The 24,609-nt window shown below is 35.7% G+C and overlaps 1 protein-coding gene across 2 annotated transcripts in view; it reads left to right on the forward strand.

Annotated features, from left to right (window-relative positions):
* Positions 1–24,118, forward strand: part of GXYLT1 (glucoside xylosyltransferase 1) — a 33,837-nt gene extending 9,719 nt beyond the window's left edge. For both annotated transcript variants that reach the window (XM_074901538.1, XM_074901539.1), the window contains 6 exons: positions 9,515–9,689; positions 11,174–11,299; positions 12,157–12,408; positions 20,163–20,286; positions 20,584–20,756; positions 22,231–24,118. In XM_074901538.1, the coding sequence (XP_074757639.1) occupies positions 9,515–9,689; positions 11,174–11,299; positions 12,157–12,408; positions 20,163–20,286; positions 20,584–20,756; positions 22,231–22,392 (1,012 nt within the window). In that variant the 3' untranslated portion in view covers positions 22,393–24,118. The remainder of the gene's footprint in view (positions 1–9,514; positions 9,690–11,173; positions 11,300–12,156; positions 12,409–20,162; positions 20,287–20,583; positions 20,757–22,230) is intronic.
* Positions 24,119–24,609: the final 491 nt, after the last annotated feature.

The following is a 24,609-nucleotide window of genomic DNA, read 5'->3' on the forward strand; positions in this document are numbered from 1 at the left end:
TGATCAACCTTTGATATGGTTATGTCTTCCACTTAGTCTGAAGCTTCAATATTTCTAGGAAAGCAAAGGAAAAAAAGGTTGAGCTTCACAAGACTTAATGTATTTCTGAAAATTATGATTGTGGGGAAGACTTTAGATCTGTCTCCTATTCCTCTCTGCTTGTGTTCTGTCGGTGCTTTTTAAGCTCATCAGTTGCCAAGAAGTTACTTAAAGAGATGGCCTAGATTGATTTTTAGCCTGTTAGTGAACTGAACCTGTAATTTGGGACTGCTGAGTGTTTCTTGCTGCCCTTGGTAGCCAGTGTGCCAATCCACAGGGGTTTCTCTGACTTAACCCTGTGGCAGATGTTTTATCTGAATGGACTCAATTCTTTTTTTTTTTTTTTTTCCTTAAAGTTTAGCTTTTGGGAGTTTAGTTTTATAAGTTTAACACAGGGGGCAAACCAAACTTCAGTGCTATTGTGGTGGAGGATGTAGGGGTTTGGCCTTTACTTAGTGGAGGAACAGGATGTGACTAACCTTCATTCATGCATGTAACTTGTATTATTCTATTAAGAATGCTGTATGTGGTTGTGAAGACAAGTCTGTTGAAGTATGCATTGATTATGACATTACTGGGTGAATGCAGTGTCTTTCATGGTGAACCTCTAATATTTACAAAATTTCATGTCTATGTTTTGTAACTGAAACAAAAAGAGCTGCTTAAATGTGTAAAGGGGATATGGTGTTCAGATTAGTAATTTCAGAGTGAGTTTGATTATTTTACCAATATGTGACTATTAAATTAATCTCCATATGTTGTGCTGACTCTGGTGCTTTTTGACTTCCTTGGTGAGATGTTCTGACTTCAGGGGGGGCACCCTTGCTTCCCCCAAACTATTTCTTGCTCTGTTTAGTAAGTGCAGTTGATTTCAGAGAGGTGCAGTGAGTTTGTGTAAAGGGGAAGATGGTAGAGAGGAAGAGAAAGTGCTCCCTCTTGGGATAGCAGCAAGCAATTACAATGGCCCAGTTTCTGAACCTGCTGCCTAAGCCTCGTTTCCTTGTATGTGCTGGAGTAACACAGAAGATAGTTGCAGTTCAGTTTCAGCTTTTTATATGAGTTGTAATTTTGTTCAGCTCTCAAATACGTTTATTGTGCTAGGGGCACTGAGAAGCTGAAGGGTTCAGACCTTTGACATCATGTTATGCTTCAAATGTGATAGTAGTTGTTCCTGATTTTGCAGTCAGATTTTTGTAGGAAAAGGAATGCACTTAATTCTGTGCAAGTTTATTAACCACAGCAAATGAAGTCTAGGATTCTTGTTTTCTGAAATTGTATGTGTAGCACCACTTCAAGATTCTTCGTGAAGTTAAAGCCTCTTGAAAGCTTTTTCTGTAAAGACAACATTGTAGTTCTAAATTGTGTATCTTTTGAAATAGAGAGGAGTGAGAGTTCTACCATAGCATCTTATTACAATTCATTTGATCCTGGGTTGACTAAGTCTTTGTGTTCTTGTTAAGTGCAGTTGTCATAGTGAGGTACAGAATAAAGCTGGACTCTGAGCAGACTGGGATAGTGAGAGGGATATGAGAAAAACCTGAATTACACATCTGATCGAAATCTTAGGATAGCTAACTCCCACTGCCTATAGATGTACCAACAAAATAACAGTAATTCCAATGAGTTTGCTTTTAATAGAAATGGCAGAGTCTTGTCATTGAACCTGTGCTAACACTTTCTTGAATCTTCTATTTGGCCTGGTTTAATCTATAAAAAGAGAACAACGCTATTTATCCAGATCGTAAATCAGTTTGTGAATGGAGATTCTGGTGTTCTGTTCTTGCTGTTTCAATAACCAAATGAGTTTGTTCAGAGGAGCAGATCATATAGCCAGAATTTCTTTGCCAGTAGTAGATTCATAAAATTTATCTCAGTGTTAGAATGTCTCCTTTCCCTTACCAGCGCAATTTTTCAAACATTGGAAGCTAGTCCTTCAGATTTTGGATTTTGAAGTCTTTTCTTTGAAAAAACTTTGCTTGTTTTCTCTCTAACTTGAAATTCCAGTTGGCTTTTTTTCTACTGGATATAGAACCACAGGGATTTGTTTATCCATGACAGAAAGAACTTGGCATAGACATTTTTGAAATGCAGCTTGCTACGTAATTTCCTCTGAGTACCTGTAAGTGTATAAAGAGTGAAATGATGACTGATATTCTGTGGATTTGTAAGACTCAAGTTAGTACAGTAGAAGTGTTGGCGATGTATAGAGGAATCTGGAAACTTTTTAGGAGAGATGTATATATAGACTTCAGTATGACTCGTGCTATATCTAATTCAACATCATTTGAAATTGATGAGCTCTGAGCAGTTGCTGATTCTAATAATGGATAATATGAATCTTGTCTCCAAGACAGTGTAAGATCTATAGCCTATGCTGTATGTGGGAAAGATTTTGGAGCTGTTCTGCCCCTACATTTTCTATCACCATTCTGATTATCAACATTATTAAGACAGAATGTCTTGTGCTTTTGGTACAGAATATTTGTTAGCTTTTGCATTGATAGAGGAAGCATGAGATCACTTTTACATACAGTGGTATAGATTTTATAAAAAATTTTAAAAATGCTGATAAAGATAACACAAGGCTCAGGTTTTGCATGATCTAGATGATGCGTATCTTTTCTAGTATACCTTTTAAGGTGCTCGGTGTCATCTAGCTGGTATGGCTGCTTATTTCCTACTGAGACTGATTAAGAAGAAGTTCTTAAGGTCCTATCTGCCTGATTTCAGTTGTTGGATGTTGCTTCAAAGTGGATTTTAACTTGTATCTATTAAAAAAAAGTTTCACTATTTTTTGCGTTTATTGAGGTCCAGGTGGTGTGGATATATTGAGATGAACTGTGACAGTCCTGAAAAAGAGGGCTTCTCATCTAAACTAGCTAGCTCATTGGAGGATGGGGCTTAGGACTTTCATAGTCAACTTTTACATGGCTAATATACCTAATCTACTAATTGAGTTCATAGTTGAATAGATGACACTTAGACATCATACACACTGGTATTGTTAGCATACTTCTACAAAATAAGCTCTGATTATGACCTATTTTTAATTCAATGCAGTAGTAGAAAGTTAAGTAAAAACTATCATTTTCATCACTTTCATATTCAGATAATTTCTCTAGTTACCTTGATCCTACTTCTAATAACTGTGGGAATGATTTAGCAGTTGCATTTTAATCAGTGTAGGCTTTGTTGCCTTCTCACTCTGCCTGTTTGCTTTTCTTCTGGTGACTAAAGGCTGCTGTCTTAGGCTCCTTAATGATCAACTGATTTAGATCAAACACAAAGCATTAAAAGAAAAAAGGATGTGATAAGTAAGCGAGCTGTATTGTATTTACATATCTACCATTTGTTTTTCTGAGCCACACTGTGGTGCCAAGTTTAAAATAATACAGGTTGATTATATGAAAATATTTTCCCTGCATATTCTAACAAATATAATTTGCATTTTCTGTGCTAATTGTCAAAAAACTTGGATGGGTAGAATATTCTCACTGATAATGTGGTTAGCTTCTTATACTGAAGAAGAAAACGTATTTGCAGTAGGTTTCTGTTTGTTCTTTTTGTAGGTGTGAACAACTTCAACGCAGCTGAGCCTGGTAACCTAGTCCAGTGGGTTATAATATCAAGGAAAGTTAGTTTAATGATGATGTGGAATGACTGAGAGACTTTTTAAACAACCTTGTTTAGGAAGCTGAATATTGCATGCCTAATGTGCATTACAGACTATATGGAGGAAAGATCAAAGGAAAAACAAGGCTGCAGCTTTGTCGGAACCAGTGTAGGAAAACTTGTTCTGATGTGAAATAATTTTTAAAATGTTTTTTGTAATCTACAGAATAATTCTTATATCTTTGTATTGCCATTATGTAATACAGTGGTGGTTGTACACAAAAACTGGTGGTGCGAGTTAGGATGACAACAGTTTTCTCAGAAAATGACAATTATTTTTACATTGTTCATAACTCATGCAATTATATTAAAAATGGTTATTCCTCAGTGGGCCAGAGTAAAGTTTGAAAGGACAACGGAGGTTATTCATATCACTCTGCTCTCAGTACCTGGACGCTACTCCTTCCTTCTTTGGCTTCCCCAGCCATGTTAAGGGAATAGGAGAGGACAGCTTGATTGCCAGTGAAATTGGGCAGGGAGCTTCCTGTGGATCCCTAGGTGTGCTCTTAGTGTAGTACATTAACAGATGGGAAGAAGGAACTCTAGAGCACAAAGTTTGTAACACTGAATTTAGGCTGACTGTGTTTCCTTCATGGCTTTCCATAGTAACCGTGTCACTATACTTGAATGTGGTTTAAAAAAAAGAAAAATAAAATTGCCCTCTCTCACACTGACAATTCTTTGAATGGTACCCAGGTCATACTAAATACTGTAACACTGCAGCTGCTCTGGAAGGTTGGGAGCTTGGAAGGCAGCAGTGTGTGCATGCAGCAGAAGCAGCTGCTGTACTGTGACCTCAGTACAGTAGACGAGGATTGAGACAGGTTTAATGATCACAAATTAGACAGAGTTGTGTACAGGATTCCTTATGTCTGTCTGGGTGTTCCCAAGGGTTTGGTACCCATTCATTTGTCCTCTTAACATCTTATGTAAGAATAAGAATAGGAAGAACCCTACCTTGAATGTATGCAGGAGCACCCCCTTTGCTGCAGTACCTTGCGCCAAGTCTAGCTGGCAGAGCTGATTTTCGTGGAGCTGATGAGTATTTTAGCGACAACATCATTTGGGGGTTGAGTTTTTTCCAAGAAGTTAGCTGGAATGCAGTGAAAGTTCTAGAAGAGTGCAGCTTCTCAAAACATACCTCTGTAGCTTACTACCAAATCATTACTTCATAATTTTAATTGACCTAGAAATGCTAATTTAATACACAGTGTGTCATGGTATACATCTTTAAACATAAGGCAGTGTCTTGACAGACAGGCTCTGGAAAATCTTGTAGCAGATCCATTGAGCATATCCAGCTACGTTCCTCTGTCAGATGTTATTAACCACACAGCAGAACTAATCAGTATAGAATGAAGGTCTACAAGACAAATACTTCAGGACAAGGCTTATACCTGGCCTTATGCTGCTGCTGAGTAGCATGTTTTAAAGTGGTTTTGCTCTCACAGCGTTCAAGTGCATTTTTAAAATGTGTTTTCTAAACTCACAGGGAGTACGTATGGTACTCTCTCTTGAGTGTTTTATTAGTCTCATTTTACACTCGTGTAATTAGTATGCTCAGATAAATTAAGTTCTCTTATTTGTCCCTCAGCACTCAATGCTGTTATGACTTCCTGCTCAGTGTCTTCTACTGGATTATAGGTTCATTCTTTGCTCTTCCATTTTAATTACCAGATTTTTTTTTTCCTTCGTGGGAGCTAGGGCTCCCACATTATTGGAGATTATTTGGGGTTTTTTTTCTTTAGAAATTAGGGCTGCCAAGTTTTCCTTGGTAGTCTGTCCAACAGCCTTACTAAAATACACTTTGTATTTCACTCTATTGTTGCTTTTTACAGCTTCTACATGAAGTTCTCCCACACCAAAGCATCAGGCTACTAGGAATTAGAAATGTGCATACACAAGTCTGCATTTGTATTTTTGTGTTTTCCATGTTGCCTCTGAAAATTTTTCTGAAAGTGTCTCCTCACTTCTAGAAGCTGGATTTTGAAGTTCCATAAGGATATTTCTCTGATACTAGAGATGTGATACTCTGACACCAAACTTGCCCAGCTTCAGACAAGTTATGGTTCTTGTAAAATATGTTTTATTTTTTCTCATGGTCAACTCAGCTACTGAACTGCTAAAAAAATACCTATATTGCTGAAAAATCTTATGTCATTAGGTCATACCAGACCCAGGGCTGTCTAAATGAAGAAGGTTTTTCTTTCCCTGTCTTCTGGTGAGTAGTTGCATGACTAACTGCAATTAAGAGCAGTGGAGGGAGGATGGAGAAAAGGTTACAGAGGTTGGAAAATTCAGGAAGTAGAGAAGGGAGTGGTTGAGGTCAGATAATTTTGACAGGAATTAGGGGAAGGACCAAAGTCATGTAGAGCTGAAGGAAGGGAGTGAGACAAGTCATGGCATAAATAAGTGGATCTGTGAGTGGGTTATGTTAATATTGAAGATGAGACTGCAGCGCTCAAGGTGATAAGCTCTGCTGGACGGTTTAAACTTCATGCTGCTTCTAGTGGGAAGAGGAGGAAAAAGTAGTGAAAGATGCTGGCAGTAGAGGATTAGCACAAGAGGTAAGTAGTTAATGTCCCTGGATGAAGATGGGGCAACAACTTCCCTCTGGCAGTGGAGAGAAATGTGTATGTGGGGAGAGGAGCAGCACTGAGAGCTGATTATTAAAAAGGAGGCTGTGGTGGCCAGTGATCTGTATGCAGGGAAGTCAAATACAGGTTATAATGACTAAAGGATGTCTCTGCATGGAGTCTCGAGTAAGAACCACAATTCTGGAGTCTCATAACTTCTCCTGCTGTAATATGTTTCTGAGACCTAATATGTCTCATCCCCTTCTTAGTGGGTAGTCCCCAGAGAGGAGTGGCCTGTTCTTTTCAATAACTTCTTGCTCCATCTGCTTCAGGGATAAAGCTTTGTGTTGTGGATTTATGGATCCTAGTCCAGCTGTTCCACATATTTTGCAAGCTGAAATTCAGTTGTTATTAGCTTTGTCTAAATATTTTGTTGTTTTTTCAAAAAATTATTAAGCACATTTAAAATACTGAACTCATAGAATGGATGGTGTGGACAAAGTGACTGTAAAAGCATTTTAATATGATCAGTCTGTGTTTTGCTGTGTGACCTGAAGTATTCTTTTATTCACCAATGTCTCTAGAAATAATAAAATACAGTCTTTGAATCTTAATGCATTTTAGAGTTGCTCTGGCATAGTTTTTGTCATAACTTATTCATGGAAAGCCATGTGTTACATGTAGTTCAGGAACTTGGCTTTCACATATGCAGTTTGTGTAGGTTGTGTCCTTATTTATCACATGACCTTGCAATATCACCGTAGGCTTTCATGACTTCAGGGCTTAATTATTGTAATTCCCTTTTCAGTGGATTAGTGATGAGGCTAATCTGCTGTTTGCAGCTTTTCAGACTTCAGCAGTGTATTTATTTGTGGGTTTCAGCTACCCTCATCACATTCAGCTTGCTTTATATTTTTTGCATTAGCTACTTATTACATGGTATAATGTTTAAATTAGCTTTATGTATAAAGGTCTGAATCGGCATGCCTCTGTTACACTTAAAGATTAATTTTATATTTTCTTTTCCTGTTAACCTGAACTAATTTTTCAGGTTTTGCTTCAAGATTTCTAAAAGGTTTCAGTCTGTGGATTAAATCATCTGAATATAGATGTCTGCATATAGGTGTCTATGTCAAGTAGGTCTTAAGCGGTCATTAAAATTGAAAGAGTAGGGAATGATCCAGGTGACAAGCCATTAAGTTGCTGAGAAGTAAATGGCTGGTGCTCATTGAGGAGCACTTATGTATCCTAGATGTCTCCTTAGGACTAGTAGATACAGCTTGATCTTTGAGGCACCCAGTCCTTTTGGGCTGGCACCTGGAGGTTAGGTGGGATATTCTAGAGCTTATTAAATAACACTATACCTATGTTAAAAAATTTAATCAAGCCCTAGGTATTTACTTTGAAATAACATTAATTGCTGTCTGTGCTCTATATCCTGCTAGCTAGATCTCCATTGGCTTTACTGAGACTCCCGACATGATCTTATATATCAGCATCTTCATTTAGGTGTCCTATTTTGGATTTGAATCCTACATTAGACATCTTTCATCTGTGTGATTTTTAATAATGCCCCAAATCCTGACTTAAGACTGACTGCATGTTCTAACTGAAATTTTTAAAATCTTAAATCCCTGGGATGCTGGAGTTTTTTTAGTTACAGGGCATTAAACTTTTCCAAAACTCAGAATGTTTTTTAAATGCAGCCATTATTTATGGCATTAAACTTCATCAGTTTTAGTGATAGCTTGGCTTATATTTTGCCTCATGGCAAAATTGTGTGTGTTGCTCTTCCATGCCTTAAAGAAAAAAATGCATATTTGCTCAGTATCTTTTGTCAATTTAAAGGAAAACTTGTATGCATCTAAATGTTTTAGTTACATAAATTGGGTGGAGATTATGTGCTAAGAATCACATCTGTTAATTTCTGTTTTGAAATGTCTCTCTTCGGCAAGTTTCTAAGAATGGGTGGTATGTTTGCCAAGCATTTCTGTACTGTTACTAGTTTGGGAAAGTATTTTCTAACTTAAGATTTATTTATTTTTTTGCATAACTTGGAATTAAACTTGTAATTTAAACCTTCAGGTACTCTTAGTTCTATTAGCCACCCCTCCTCCCATGGTCTGTGTGAATAGCTCAAGTGCAAAATATTGATGTGGAGATTGGCTTTGAGTTGACATATGTTTAAAACCTTTGAAAACTTTTTTGAGTAATTAAATGTATGAAATCCAGGAGAATGTGGTTTTAGGTCTAGTATGCCCACAGCATTTGCTACCAAGCTGCTGGTACTTACCCGATGATAATTCTAGCGTATTGTATTAAACTAATGAAAACACTTTAAAATGTACCCTGTATAATACCTACCAGGCACTGCTCACCATAACTGCTGGAGAGCTGTCTTCAGGAAGAAAGGACTTCCCCCCCCCACACACACCTTGCAGTCATTTAGTCCTAAGGATATGGACAGGGCATGTGATTAGTGTACCTGAGGAATTTTTCAGAACAACTGGGAGCACCAGTACATTCCCACAAGACCATTTGAGCTGTTAGTTTCCCCCCCTTCCAACCCAAGTTGTAGTCCTGCAGGATGGAAGGAGAGGGGAAAGCTTTTTGCATTGTCCCAGTGCTTAGGAGAAGCCCTAAAGCATGGGTTTGAGAAGAGGACTTACTGGAGCAGAAAATGGACAAAACACATGAATCATTCAAAAATGTTCTTAACAGAACTTCTTAAAATAACAGAACTTCTTAAAAGTAGGATTTATCTTACTTCTGTTGTTGAATTTAACTCTGTTATATTTTTGTGTTTACCTATCTCTACTAAGGCCAGGAAAAGAGGAGAAAATGAACTCATGCACAAACTTAATGTGCTGTCAGACTTCCACATTTTGATGTAATTTCATGGGATCTTTCTTTTAACATAGCTATTCTGATGGAATTCCTTGCTAATGATGGATAGTAAGATTATTAGTTTCTGTATAGCTCTTCCATACCTTGTTTTTCCCTCACAAACTGGGATGGTGGGAGTGAGTATGAGACTACTTCGGGTCAAACATAAGCCTACCTATGAGATATAATGCTATAGTTTGTGTCTACTGTTTGAGTTATCCTTTACTGATTTAAATATGATAAAGGATATTTTGTTAAATTATATGTTGCAGTAAATAGTAGAGCTTTTCTTTAAGCCTCTGCAAGAAATACTGTCAAATAAAAAAATATTTTTGTACCAGATACAATTATATGAAAACACATTCTTCTGAGAAAATGCATCTAGCAGTGGTTGCCTGTGGTGAAAGGCTGGAGGAGACTGTTACTATGTTGAGATCAGCCATTATTTTCAGCATCAAACCTCTCCAGTTTCATATTTTTGCTGAGGACCAATTGCATAAGAGTTTCAAAGACATAGTAAGTACCCAAATAATTTATTTATCAATTTGTAGTACAATTTGAGTAATATATACCAGTTTCTCTGCTTGTTGGATATAGTGGCAGCAATGTCTAAATATAAGGTAATATGTAAGTCTTTCATAATGTGGGATGGAGATTTTTGAAATTTTCCTGTGGAAAAATGCCAGTTGCTCAATCAAAACTTTACAGAGACAGACCAGCACTTCCTGATTTGTCACCTTGCATCTGTTAAACACAAACCTGATGGTCTGAATGCAAACCATTTATCTTGTGTGAGCTTATTTAAAGTTGGTTTTACAAGAGAAAATAAGAGATCTGTCCTTTTTTGTCCCCAGGCTTACAGTATGAGTCAGCTTTACATTGCTTAAACAAAGTGAAACATCAGTGTTTGAAAATGATAGATATGGTTATGTCTAATTTTAGTGAATTCCAGTTAATGAATATAACATTATGACTGTGTTACAATCATATAACATTATTACTGTGTTCAGATCTGGGTCCCTCCGGTAAAAGAGAGGACATGGACCTGTCAGAGCAAGTCCAGAAGGGGGCTGTAAAGATGATCGGGGGCTGGAACCCCTCCCTTAATGAGGACAGGCTTTGAGAGTTGGGGTTGTTCAGGCTAGAGAAGACTCCAGGGAGACATTACAGCAGCCTTCCAGCACTTGGAGGGGGCCTACAGAAAAGATGTGGAGGGTCTTTTTATCAGGGAGTTTAGTGACAGGATGAGGGGCGATGGCTTTAAACTGAAAGAGGGTAGATTTAGATTAGAGATATAGAAGAAATTCTTTCATGTGAGGGTGGTGAGACACTGGAACAGGTTGCCTAGAGAAGCGGTGGATGCCCCTCCCTGGCAATTTCAAGGCCAGGCTGGATGGGGCTTTGAGTAACTCGATGTAGTGGAAGGTGTCCCTGCCCATGGCAGGGGACTTGGAACTAGATCTTTAAGGTCCCTTCCAACCGAAACTATTCTATTCTATGTCTGGAGTAGCAGTATTAGAAGCTGACTAGTATATAGCTGTGGAGGGTTTTACTATTTTTGTACTTAAAATGTCATGCTAGCTATACATTACTATGTTATATATATACACTAATGTCATGTGAACAGTAACTGTGGAAAAAATCAGGTAAGCTTATTTTAAATTGAAAAAGACTTCATTGGTGTTTCTCCTGTGGAAACTAGTTAGGAGGGGAAAAAGTTTTATTTAATGTATTTGCTTTTCATAAATGCTAACTTATTTTACTTGCTCTTACTTTGTATATGATCTGATACGATGTGTTTTCTTAGTGGCCTGCAGGTGCCACTTTTTGTTCAAATATTTTGAATAGCTGACAGATTTTTGTAGTTCAGGAAGCATTTCTGTTATGGAAGAGAGGTGTTGCGGTTGCATTCAGTTATCGATTTGAATGGGAAATTGATTTTTTTTTTTTGTAATAAAATTGAACTAAAGGAATTTTTGTGTTCTCTTCTTTTCACGTAGCTTGATGACTTCCCCTATGAAGGAAAAATCAATTACACGTTATATCCAATAACATTTCCAACAGAGAGTGCAGCAGAATGGAAGAAATTGTTTAAACCATGTGCTTCACAAAGGCTATTCTTGCCAGTAAGTTGTTTTGTAATAGGACAATACAGAAGTCTGTTTATGAAATATCAAGTTGTCCTTGTTAATCTAATTTCTGCTTAGTTTTCAATTAAGAACAACTGCTACTCCTAAAAGTTACTTTTATGACATCCTAAAATACCCTCTGAATTTAACCTTCTTCTGTGGCACTAATACACTATGGAATAAAAGTCATTTTCTCACTTGCTGCCTTATGACACAATATCCTCAGAAGTATGGATCATGTCATCCTCTTGGAGGTAAGAAGGATTTATCACACCTCAACTCCACATTTAGTTGGAGATTTTCCTGCATGCGTGGGTCAGAGAAGTGTTGGGAGAAAATGAAACAAGAAATGGGCTATTGTTGCCAGATTGTTTTTTGCAGCCTTTTGGTTGCTTATCTAAGACACTTCAGAAATCATACTTGAGGCTACGTGAATTACAGCAGTGGCAGCTATCTCCCAAATACTGTCTTTTCTGGGGTTCCCTTACAGCTCTCCCTTGCTTGATTAGATGCACAGGAAAGCAAGGGAACAGGAGTAATATAGGAGCTCCTGTTATGGTAATGTTTTACCTGGCCTGCAAGCTACTTCTGAGGAGCTCCAGGATATAAAATGTAGACTGAGTGCCTTTGCATTACTATTCTGTATAAAATCTGTGTTTCACCCTACAGAAATTCTCTAAAATGAGAGAATGGGGAATGATGACAAATTTATTGAGGCAAACTTCCTGTCTAAAGTGTATTTGCTTATGACAAAAATGTATTAAACTTTATTGTGTAATGACAGCAACTTATGTTTTATGAAGAGGAGCTCAATAAAACTTAAGTGTTTGGTTTTAAATTTCTTTCCCTCACAGTTAATCCTTAAAAATGTGGATTCGCTACTGTATGTTGATACTGACATCCTGTTTTTGAGACCTGTTGATGATATTTGGTCTTTTCTGGGAAAGTTCAACTCCACACAAATTGCTGCAATGGCACCAGAACATGAAGAGCCTCGTATCGGGTGGTATAATCGCTTTGCTAGACATCCCTATTATGGTGTAACTGGAATAAATTCTGGAGTCATGTTAATGAATATGACACGTATCAGAAGAAAGTATTTCAAGGTATGTGCATTTCCTTTATTGCGTTTTCTGTGGTTTTACATCTTTTAATTCTAATCTTGTTTTGAATTCATGTGGGACATATTTTTCAAAATATTTTTCTTGGAATAATGCTCTAAAAATATGCTGTGCTTAAAAACCATAAGTTAGATATAATTTTAAATGTCATTCACTGTAAGGCTTGGAATTCCTGCATTTCAGGTGTGCTTGATTGTTTTAATTGTTCTTAGTTCTGAGAGATCCTGTGACTTCATACAGTCTGCTGTAAATTACATTTGTCAGTAGATACTCTGGTGTTTTTTCTTCACTGTAGAGATCCCAGAAAACAGTTAATATATACTGTAAAACTAACTTTAAAAATGTGTGTAGTAATATGACCAGGAGGTGGTGCTAAAACATTTGGTAAGTTCTAACTACAGCTTCCAAATTTTGCTCTTTTCACATTGTAAGCAGGTGATTATCACCTTAAGTATCTTTTGATTTACTTTGAAGTCATAGTTTTTGTAGAGAAGTTAATCATGAAAGTACTTACTAAAGGATGCATGTGATTATGCCCGGGAAAAAGTACTCTGTTTAAGAGAAGCTTGATTAGGGAAAAAAAATCATGCGGTCAAAAAATACTGGAAGATGCACCTATAGGAGAGGCATTATGAACTTGCAGTAGACATTACTACTTCTCAACCATTTCCAACTTAAAAACGATTTAGTTTTCATCTTAACGTTCTTGCTATGTATTTTGGTTGTGGAAATACAGAGAATTTAAGAAAAATGGAGAATTGATTTTTGGTTGTATTTAAAGTAGAAAGTTAAAGTAACTGTAGTGTATACAGCTGTAGTTTCCCCAAGAAGAAAACTTTTCTGTATATATCATCATTGGAATCTTGCCTTGTCTACTTTGTTTTCCCAATTATAATGTCTAGAGAAATTAAAATATTGAAAAATATAACAGGAAAAATATGGGACAGAAAACTGAACGTTTCTTAACCTCTGGTGGTGCACTTCCATGTAGTGAATTATTTTTAGTATGATAAAATAAGGTTGGTATTTTATTCATATTGTGCCAGAATTGTGGTTGGACATCTCAGTGCAACTTAGGTTATCAATCTATTGGAAACTTTATGCATTTTTACTAAAATTGGAATTTAAATTTTCAAAAGTATACAGATTATGTGGAGTACTAAAAGTGTCTTTTAACTGTACTTTTCTAGAGGACAGTATTAAGTTCTTTCTCCTTAACACCTAAAACTGTTCTTTTCTTAAAATTTAAGTCTCTGTATACAGATTTAAGTAGGTGTAATCAGTCATTAATATTTTGAAATTCAACATGGAGTATTTTGCTGTCCCTTGGTACTAGAGGACTGGAGTATTTTTCAGGTTGTGAAAATATCTGCTATGTATTCCTGTTGCTGCCATGTTGTATATTTATTACACAATGAAACATGTCAGATTGCTAAACCAAAACCCGCCTTGAAGGAAGTGATTTTTTTAAAATTGTTCTTTGTTATGGGGATGAATATCTGTGATGTATAAGACCTCAGCTGTAAGGCAAGGCGCAAATCCATATGATTTTCTCATGATCCTGCTGGCAAACTGCAGTGTACCTAATGTGATGTACAGTTTCTGGCTAAGTGGGCCAGTGAACTTACTGTAGTGAGGAAGATTGTGTGTTATCACTGGTATAGGGAATCATAACAAAAAAAAAGTCTTAAATTGTCCTGAAAACATTCATATAATGCTCTTTCACAAATTGTCCAGTACGTACTGTACTAAGCAGGTCTGCTTGATGAGTTGCAGGCTTAGCATTTATACAATAAAGGAAAAGGAACTTAGATTGGAGTGGTCTCCCCAGTGCTGTGCAAGTGTACTAAATATTCAGAATTATGAAAGGGCACTTGAGAAAGAGAGGCAGAAACAGAACAAAGCTTCCTGGTAGCAAAGCACATTATTCAAAGCCCTTTTTGGTGGCTTTAGTTGACAAAAATAAAAAAGCAATTAACCCATTCCCCTGCTCTGCTTCAGTTGCTTTAAATGTTAGAAATGCAGCATTTTCTGCCTTTAACCATTAGTCATCATTCTTTGGCATCCTTTCCAGAGCTTTACTGTCACTTGAAGCTTAGACTTCCCCTTCTGTATCTGATGCATGTATTTGTCTGGCCCTTGCTTTCGCGTGTCTTCTGAAATTCATAATTGTCCAGGATTGCTTGTGTGTGCACTGTGAATATTCCTCAAACATTTGAGACTAGTGGTGTATGCCAAGAAATACTCTTTCACTCTTGCTTGATAATAAGAAGTAAAATGAAATAAAAAAGGTGGTGTGTTCTGTATACCTGGGGTTTTGGGGGATTGTTTGGTTGTTTTTTTGTGAGTGTGTGCAGCTTTTAACAAGGTTGCTGAGAACTTTTTTCTTGCACAAATTTAATCTTTTTCTCTCCATTCCTATACCTTTTTTCCCTGTTTTTGTCATCCTGTGCATCTTTCCTGGAGTCTTAGTTCAATTGTCTTGAGCAAGAAACAGATAGAATGTTTGGATGCATAGTGTTTTGACATATATGGATTTTCCATTTCAGCTGCAGCAGTTTGAAATGCTCTCTCTAGATACCCGTCTTGATTTAAAACCTTGCCCTCGTGTAACAAATGCCGAGCATCTAGCTGAGCATCCAGCTGTTTTGCCTCTGGTTTTAGGTGTTTCTGGCAAGTGTGATGTTTGTTATTTGTTCAAGCTTTGAATTTGTAGAGGTAGATACTTTCTCCAGTGTGACTGGCTTGCTAAGACTCTGCGCTAGACCATACTGGCAGTGATCAATCTACTTATCAGTGAAGACTTTTTGGTATTGGAAGGCTCAAAATTGTTTCTGATGGGAGACTACCTCGTGATTTCTAACCCATGTTGCTGATTTAGTCCTTCCACCTATTGGACACACTGGGGAAGTGTCCTGTAATGTCAGGATTGTGGTAGCATGCTCAGCCCTGTCAGAAAGAACTGTTTGAGGATGTCTAGAGAGCTGCTAGGTTATCTGAAACTTAGGAATGCTTGATTGTTCTCTTCTCATCATATCATTGCTAGATAGTGTAGCCTGGGTAATGACTAAGCAGGAAAAGAGTTTTCTGTTCCACAGTATCGATTATTGAGATCTTGGTTTAGAGTGAACTCAGCAGGGGGACTATTTAGTTTGTGCTCCCCTAGTACCTAGAGTGTGGTCTCAGGCTTGCAGAGCATCACAGGGCCCTGAGATGCATGAGCGTTATTACAAAACCTCTGTTGTTTGTGGAGACTTGCAGAGACTTTGTTTTCACCTTCAGGTTCCTTTAATGTCTTAAAAGGAGGATTGGTCAATATGAAAAATTGCAAGCCTCACAGCGAAACTTTGAAAAGGGTTTAGTGTAGTTGAGACTACACACAGTAAGCCTGAGAGTGTATGGCTTCTCTTGTGACTGATAGCAAAGGAGCTACTAGTCTCAAGCCTTTAGAATAGAGGTAAACCAAATTCAGCAGTAGTCCTAGTAACCCTTGCCAGCAACACTGCAGATAATTTTTGACCTTATACTGTCCCATGTTGTGTCCCACTAACTATTCCTGTCAAATACAGTAGAGTTAGAAAATTCTTCATTGTCTTACAGGAGGATTTAAATTTGTTTATATACATTCAGGAGACTCAACAGATTCCTCAAGGAGTATGTATATAGATTCTGGTATCTTTAAAAAGCTTCCTGTAGACCTTTTTGTATGACTGTCTAGTGACTAGAGCACTTGTTTAAACAGTGGAAGTTTTGGATCAGGATATTGCTCCAATACGATGGATTTAAAAGTGTGGGTTCTTTGTCTATTGTAGTTTCTTCAGTCTGAAATTACAGGCTGAGCTGCCTGAGGCCTTTAAGCATCTTTCTTCTGTTGTCACATTGATTTGTAAGAGTCAGGAGGAACCAGAAAATGAATAAATAAGGAGAACTGGGGACTTAGAGGTTATAGTGCTCATCTGTGTAGCAGAAAACCTGTAGTTCCATGTATTGCTCCAGGATTAAGTCATCTTTTATCCACTTACTTATTCAAGCCTCAATCTTTTCAGGACTCTCAGGTCTCTTCATTTCAGACAAGCATCCTAGCTACTTTGCTATCTATGGTGCCTAATGGAAGTTGTCACTCCTGGTCCTATCTATCATTATTTGTCTTGTGTGTTTTGAGACTCTGTGTATATATGTACAATACAAATATATGCATTGTATATATATGTACATGTGTATACATATATACAGATACATATGCATGCACATATGTCTTACTGAATATAGTGTGGTCATTAAACAGTACATAACTGGACATAAGACTAGAATTGATAATGAAGCTTATGATGGTTAGTGCCTACCTATTGTCTTTGCTAAACAGCAGCTAAAGAATGGGAATGTAAAACATGCAAGAGCATTTAGGATATAGAAGAGGTAATAGTGGGTGATTTTTTAATATTTGTATACATACAGATGTAGATACTTTTAAAATGGAAAAGGTGTAGCAGATACTACAGATACAGTGTTGTGACAAAAAGTCCTAGACCAGTGAAGCTTTGTGAATAGAGAACAATGACTTTTATCAAAACTTAGTTGTTGCCTGAGACATATGCAATCATAGAAAGGAATGAACTCTTACAAAACCAAACAAGCCCCAAACAAAATAACTCTGGATAGTGTGTGCAAAGGAGAAGTTCATGGGTATGCTTTAGACAAAAAAATATCAAAGTTCAGAGAGTTTTTATGACCTAAGGCATTATACACTTTTTTTTTAAGCCTTTCAGTATTGCTTAAGTCTGTAGTTCCAGGAAATATGGTGAGCCTGTGCAAAAGCTAATTGCTTCTAAAAGGAAGGCTCCCATCTCCTACCAGCTGCTTTTCTCTGCTTTTCTTATTTATGTTGTCCTAGCCACTGGTGCTTTTTGGTCCCTTCTACAATTCAGTTAAGTTTGGTAACAGTAGAAAAAATAAATACTTTTGCTGGGTTAGTGAAGTAAATCAACTCACACAAACATTTAGTAACTGTAAGCACTACACTGTTAATGCAAGTACAGGATAGAGTCGTGTAACCAGAAGGAAGAGGGCTTGCTCACATTTGGCATGTAGAAAATTTAAATTGGTCAACTCTTTGTGGTACAGAGCTGCAGTTTGTTTAGTTCTTGTTGTATGATTTTAGTATTTTTCCTCAACTTCCTATTTTCTTACTAGAATTAAGAGAAAGGTAATACTAAGTTGCTGCAGGCTGAATGTGACAGCTCTTGTAAGTCTTGACTTCAGGCTTGGCCAGGCAGAAGTCTTCTGGGACAAAACCAGTAATGACCAACTAATTAAAGCAGAGCATCTTAAAAAAGAAAAAAACATGTAGGAGAATATCTTAATGCCTTTATGTATATTTTGTTCTTACACATTTTCTTCCACTCAAACTAGAATTTTGAGAGTTTGTAAGAGCCTGTCTACATCAGCTTGATGTCATGACAGAAATGCCCACTACTAGTGCGTTGTTTTTTCTTAAAACTCTTTAACCTTCTTTGCAACTTACTGAATATTGAACACAAGGTTTATCATTCTGGAAATCTTTAAGCTGTCATAGTTATTTTTCTCATATTTACTTGAGTAACTTTTGAGAAGCAATTCTGTTGCCAATTTTGACTGAACTTGAGTATTCTACTTCTTATGCCGTTTGACCTCACTAGAAGTTACAGTAGAATTTTAAAGGAGGAGGTTATGTAACTGTTCAAATAGTTTCTTTTGCCCTGTGATTCCTACGCTGGTTTAATTATACAGAAGTGTTAATAAATTAATATATTTATTTTGTATTTATATTATTATAACTTTTCTATGTATGCAAAGGTTATTGAAATATTACAGCTTCCAATTCTTAAATCTGTTAGCACTATTTGTCAAGTAATCTTGCTTCTAGACATCTATCAACATGATGTATGATGTTACCTGCTTTGCATCTCCTTGCGTTATAGTCTAGATTTCACTGCTATTAAAACTATGAAAATTATATGAAATAATGACTTTAACGATTTCAAGTAATATTTCTATGGGTTGCTCTAAAACTTTATTTATTACCACGATTATCCCTGGTATCAGCGAGCCAATTTAATTCTGTTTTTAATTCTTAGCATTAATTCTAAATTTAAACAATAGGTCAATATTTTATGGATGGTAAAGTACAGGTGAGGGAGTAATCTTTACCCACCATGGTTCAGTCTGATTGATTTGCTTTTTGGAAGTTTTTAGCTTGGTGTTAAGCATGTGTTTTCTGTTATTTAATCACATTGCGCTGAGCCTAATGATAATTCTTGCTAGAGAAGAATTCTCTTGTGCATTTCTTACACCTGCTCTCATCAAATACTTGCAAGCAATCATAGTCATAAATTTTTTAGGACAGAAGGGACTGTAATATTCCGTTAGCCTTCTTACGTAATATAAGCTATAGATCTTTTTTGTATTAATTCTTATCTGAAATCTGATAGTATTTATTTTTTTAGTCTTAATTCTGAAAGCCCTTTATATTTGATGGCTGAAATGATTTCAGGAAAGACTAAAAACTGAACTGCTAATTTTTGTACTTTTTAGTTTGTCAGTTGAAAGCTCAGAGAAGAAAGTCTTTGATACAGTAATTTTAAAACTGAATATTTTGCTCTTGGTAATACTTTCTGTTTCTTAACATGGTGTTTCTGTATACAGATCCCAAGCCATGCTGGAGTTCTAATTTTTTTTTTTTTTGTCAACTTGGCAAAAAAGAATCACAAGGGTACAATCCTGTACTTGTTCAGGAATTTTTTCTCTTTGGGTTTTTCTGTTATTCCATCCTTACTTTTCCAACTGGAGTGGAAGGTACAGAGTGAGCAGCCTTGTTCCTTTTCTGTTCTAGTTGAGCTTAAATGTGGTGTAAAAATAAGAAATAAGCTTTAGAATATGCAACCTGTTACACTGCAGATGGTGACCCCTTTGGTAATGTGGAGTTCAGAGTAGACCAGCTTACTCTAAGTAGCACCTTCTCAGCCAGAACCTTAGAGGAACTCCTCCTTTGAAGTGATTTTGCTAAATGAAGAATTTGGGAATTAAGTAACAGCTGTTGGTTTAGAGTCTTCCTGCCTTTTGCTAGTGAAAAGTTGTGTCTTTGTTGTGGAAGTTTAAGTTCAGTAACTAAAAAACTTAGTTCAACTCAATGAAAATTCTTTTGAAAACCTTTGAAAGATTTCCATATTTTTATATGCTGCTTTGTAGCCAGTATCTTTTAGCTTTATGTGTTTGGAACCGTTTAATAATTTTATACTGATCTGTTTTGAATTTTTGACATTAACTTTAAAACCTGTGTATATTATCACTGTGGTAAAAACAGAAATTGCGTGAAGTCTGGATATTTAAATAGTGCCCATCTACTTGCATGCATCTCTTTCATTCAGTTTTTGTGTTGGATCCTACTGCTGTATTAAAAACCTTGCTATTTGTTAGAACTCTCAGTTTAAAATGTTTGAGGGAAATCTTGAAGACCAGTATTTAATGTGGCAGTTCAATAGAAGTAGAGATGCATATAATTTTCCTTATAATATTTGAGAAATAAAGCATATTGGAAATGTCCATAACTATTTTCCTTCGATGTGCTCATTTGTATAAAAGGAGGAAATCATCTATACATTTGATATTGTAACTTTGAAAAGCAAATTACTTTGGTTATGTAGGGTAGTTCCTTCTTTATAGGCATAATTGTCCTGAATGTTTTGCTTTGATTTGTTTAATAGAATGATATGACATCAGTCCGGTTACAGTGGGGAGAAATTCTTATGCCACTGCTGAAGAAGTACAAGTTGAACATAACATGGGGCGATCAGGATCTATTGAACATTATGTTTTTTCACAATCCAGGTAAATACACATTCATTTTAAGTCTGATGTGACAAAGCTGATCTTTTCTAAGATGTTGAAAAATCCAGGAAAACACCCTTAGCAGAATTTTTCAGTGAAAGTATTCACTTTTCACTACTGTTTTCTGAGAGTGTTTACTTTCAGAGACAGCATTAGAGCTTGCTAGACTGTAATTAGCTGTTAGATTTCAAAACAAGTGTACAGAAACTTATAAAGCAGCCTTAAGAAAAAAAGAGATTAGTGTATTTCCTGAAATTATTTTGGTGCTTAATCCAGGGTTTTCATTTTTCTGCACAGAAAGTCTTTATGTCTTTCCATGCCAATGGAATTATCGTCCTGACCACTGCATCTATGGAAGCAATTGTAAGGAAGCTGAAGAAGAAGGTATATTTATTCTTCATGGAAACAGAGGTGTTTACCATGATGATAAACAACCAACTTTTAGGGCTGTCTATGAAGCAATAAAAAATGTAAGTGTTTTCAGCATTGTACTTGTGCAAAGTAATTTTTTTAATGTTATCTACAGTGCTGCATGTAGTTTCTGGGTTTTATTGATACTTAGATTGCAACAAAGTAACTGATTCCTCTTTTAAGTGATGTTAAGTTTTTCACCAATTTTTCCTTCACTGCTTGGATAGCATTCCAGTGTATTTCTTTTGTGATGATCATCTTTTGAAACATAGTATAGACTGTGTCTGGGTTATGATTCTAAAACATTGCCTGTAGTTGTAAATGTCTGTTTAAAAGGCTTTATTCCCGTTCCTTTAATAAATACATCTAGTAAACTGTATGAGCATTTGGAATCACCAGAAGCCTCGTTTCTCTGGAGATTTTAAAATGCAGGAAAAAAACCCTTACTTCTTCCCAAAGTTTATATGTATGTACTGCAACATTTTAACATTTAATTGTAGATAGATTTGGATTGTAGAAATTTTTTTTTAATACTGTGTTTTGACCTTTTCTGGAGATTCAGCTTATTAATATGTTGCTGTTTCTTTAAATATGAAGCAAACTGACTTATTTTCATTCTGCAAATAAGTAATCTAATAAACTATTTATCACTACATCAGTATACTCACTGAAGAGCTGTAAAATTTAGCACTGATGCACATTTTAATGTAGCAGGCTATTGTGTGTGTATAACCTTCAAAAATCAATAGTATATTTTAATGGTGCTTTATTACATGTTGTCATATGGATATAAAAATGAAGAAAAGTACTTTTGGGGGTCTGAGAATACATTGCAGGGAAAGTGAATGTGTTTCCATAAAAATACGATTTCTTTGTTTCCTTTGTGCATTGTCAAAAACAGAAGAAAAAATTATTTCTTTTTATTTATGATCCCATTTGGTTTATGAATATGTCAGAGAAACTGTGTAAAGCAATGCTGATTCAGTGGTAATAAGATGAAAAAAACTGTTACTTTGAAATGCTGTTTTAGCTTATCATTTGTTTATAAAAAATATTGCACTGTTGAATTAATGACTTCTTTATTTCATGTCCATTGTAAACCTAGTATGTGTTTTGACCATCATTCAGTTTAATGAAAGTTCACAGTACCACTTCTCATACTGTTGTTTCATTATAATTTGATAAGAATTGTATTCTTTAAAAGTTATGTGTCATCCAAGAAAATTAGTGTTGAACAAACAAATAATCAGAAATCATTTTAGATCTGTAAATTTTTAATTTAATAAGGTCATTTTAAATTTTCTCCTTGTCTGTCTGGATATATTAATTTGCCTACGTTTTTTAAAAAAAAAAGAAGTCTTGCTTGTTAGGCTTATTGAAAATATGTTTTTCAGATACTGCATTCAGGACTTCTTGAAAACATTTAATAAAACTTTAGATAGCAAATACAATGTTCAAAGGCATTTTAATAACTCTGAATAATGGCACTCTTCCGTATTGACCTTAAGTCTTCTTTTCTTAACCTCTTGACAGTATTCATTTGGAGATGATCTGGTGCATTCCTTGTTGCGGCCTCTAGAACTGGAATTACGGAAAACCATGCATACGTACTGTGGAAGAGTATACAAAGTGTTCATAAAGCAGCTAACAAAAAGCATAAAACACTTGTATGCTAGAAGATCAAAGGGAAGGTGATTTTTACTCCAAGCTGTTAAATCAAGAGACTTAACATGCTGGTCAAAAGGTGCAAAAATTCTAATATGTCTTGGATCGGCTCTTAATGTGCTAAAGTTTACTAGAATACATAGAAATGAAGAAAATATTCATGTAATGAAGAAAAGGAACTTTTTTCTGCAAAGGTGACTTTTTGCTCTTTTGAAGTTTAATCACTGATGATGTTTATCTTGGATCCAATGACTTGGGTGTTACTGGCTTCTGTGGCCAGTAGTTTTAGTCTGCATAATTATCTCATAGTTATTTCATGATCAAATGAACAAGTAAGAAATTAAGATGGCTCTATTTGGGAGTGTACCTCATATATTGTCTAAAATTCTGTTAAACTGTGAATGTAGCAATAACTGAGTCAGCAGCACTAACCTCACTTTAAGGGTGTGAACTTTTACGTAAACGAAGTTGTTTACAAGTGCAGAAAATATTCTGTTTTCAAAGAAATGTGATATAATTATTGACAATCTGTATGTGCCTTTATATGTTCATCTCTTACATGTTGAAGTACTGTTTTGACAATCTTGTTTGGCTTATCTTAGGTGTAAACTGCACATTATAAATACAATTTTCTGATAAATTAATAACTAGTATGTGATACTAGTTTTCTCTGTCAGTAGATACGGAGATTTTTTAATATACATACAGCATTTGTTTCAACATCATTGAGGCATCATGGCCAAAACAGAGGGATTTTTTTTAGCAAAAATTCAGCTTGAAGATGTCTGTCTTATAATACTTTATAAAATTTCATGGTTTTGCAGCTTTATATGGCATTTTGGAAGTAGCGAAAAAAAATCAAACATGGGGGAAAGCTGTTGCTGTTGCATTTCCTTAATAAGAGTTATTACCTGATTATTATTATAGAGTGTTTAGTACCTAAAAGTGATGACCTGTAATAAGAGTACTGATTCTTCATCAGACTGTATATTAGATGGGTTTCTTAGACAATATATCCTGTTACCATATTTTTTTAATAACATGGCTTTAAAATAGTTTTGGGGCAGACCTTCAACTACATGAATGCATTACTGTCAGTAGGGTGATAATGATATGTAACAGGTAAGGATTAGGCTTTCTTTAGTTATCTTTGTGAAAAAAAGTTCTGTTTATATAATACAAACTTTTTTTCAGAGAAAAACATGAAGAAAAAGACTGAGTTCTAGTGTTACAGTAAAATATTATTTAAACTTGCATGGTATGAAATGTATTTGTAAAATATATTTGATCTTGGATAACATGTCTAACTGAGATGAAGTCTTTATAAAGTGAATTTTTGGATTCCATAAAAGTTCCTGTGTTGAACATGGAGAATCCACTCACTGACTTGCACCTTCATCCCACCCCATTTTAGAAGCTTAATCTTTGTGGCCATTTCTTTGTTAATGGCAGGCTGGCTCTGACTCCCAGACCTATGTGAGCTGGATGAATGCTTTAGCAGTACTAAAACACACTCCACTGTAATCAAAGTTTATATTCTGCTTCTAATCTCCCTGCTGGCTCAGGGTGTAAATTTCTGGGAGGAAAACTAGGAAGCAGTCTGCCTCACATGTAGTTACAGTCTCCTTTCTTTGCTATGTAACCTTTTGAAGTCTGAAAATCTAGACGTCTGTTTGTGAAGGTGAATACTGTTATTGACTGATTTTACAATATACAATGCATTATTTTTTTACATAAATACTGATTTTTATATCAATTTGTCTTCAGCTTTTTTTTTACTTGTACTGTGTGTTTGTATTTTTTCATCCTGTTTCCTGTGTTTTGTCTTTGCAGAAACTTTCAGTTTTGAATTTAGTTTGTGTTGTATGCACATGAAGATACTGCATAAAACCCAGTGAAACATTTTAGAAAAAAGTGGAGTGTTAACATTAGCATCAGCCTTTCCACTTAAATTTCATTTTTTGTAGGCAATTAGAACAAAAAGGGTTAATATTGACGGTTATCATAGGATAAAAATTCTTACTTTGTGCTTATTTCAAGAGTTGTTTACTTAGCATATTACAAATAGCAGAATATATTGACTTATGCCATAGTTTTTCTTTAATTTTTATTAATATATACTTAAACTGCTCACCTCAATTTTCCATTTCCAAGTAACACTCATAAACACTCTAGTGATCTTAAAAACCAGCAAGTGCTTAGTAGCTTCTGTTAAGTAACTCTCCAGAGTATTTGTCTGTTTCAAAT

This window comes from Athene noctua, chromosome 3 (genome assembly GCF_965140245.1).
Source record: "Athene noctua chromosome 3, bAthNoc1.hap1.1, whole genome shotgun sequence".
In the NCBI taxonomy this organism is placed as follows: Eukaryota; Metazoa; Chordata; class Aves; order Strigiformes; family Strigidae; genus Athene; species Athene noctua.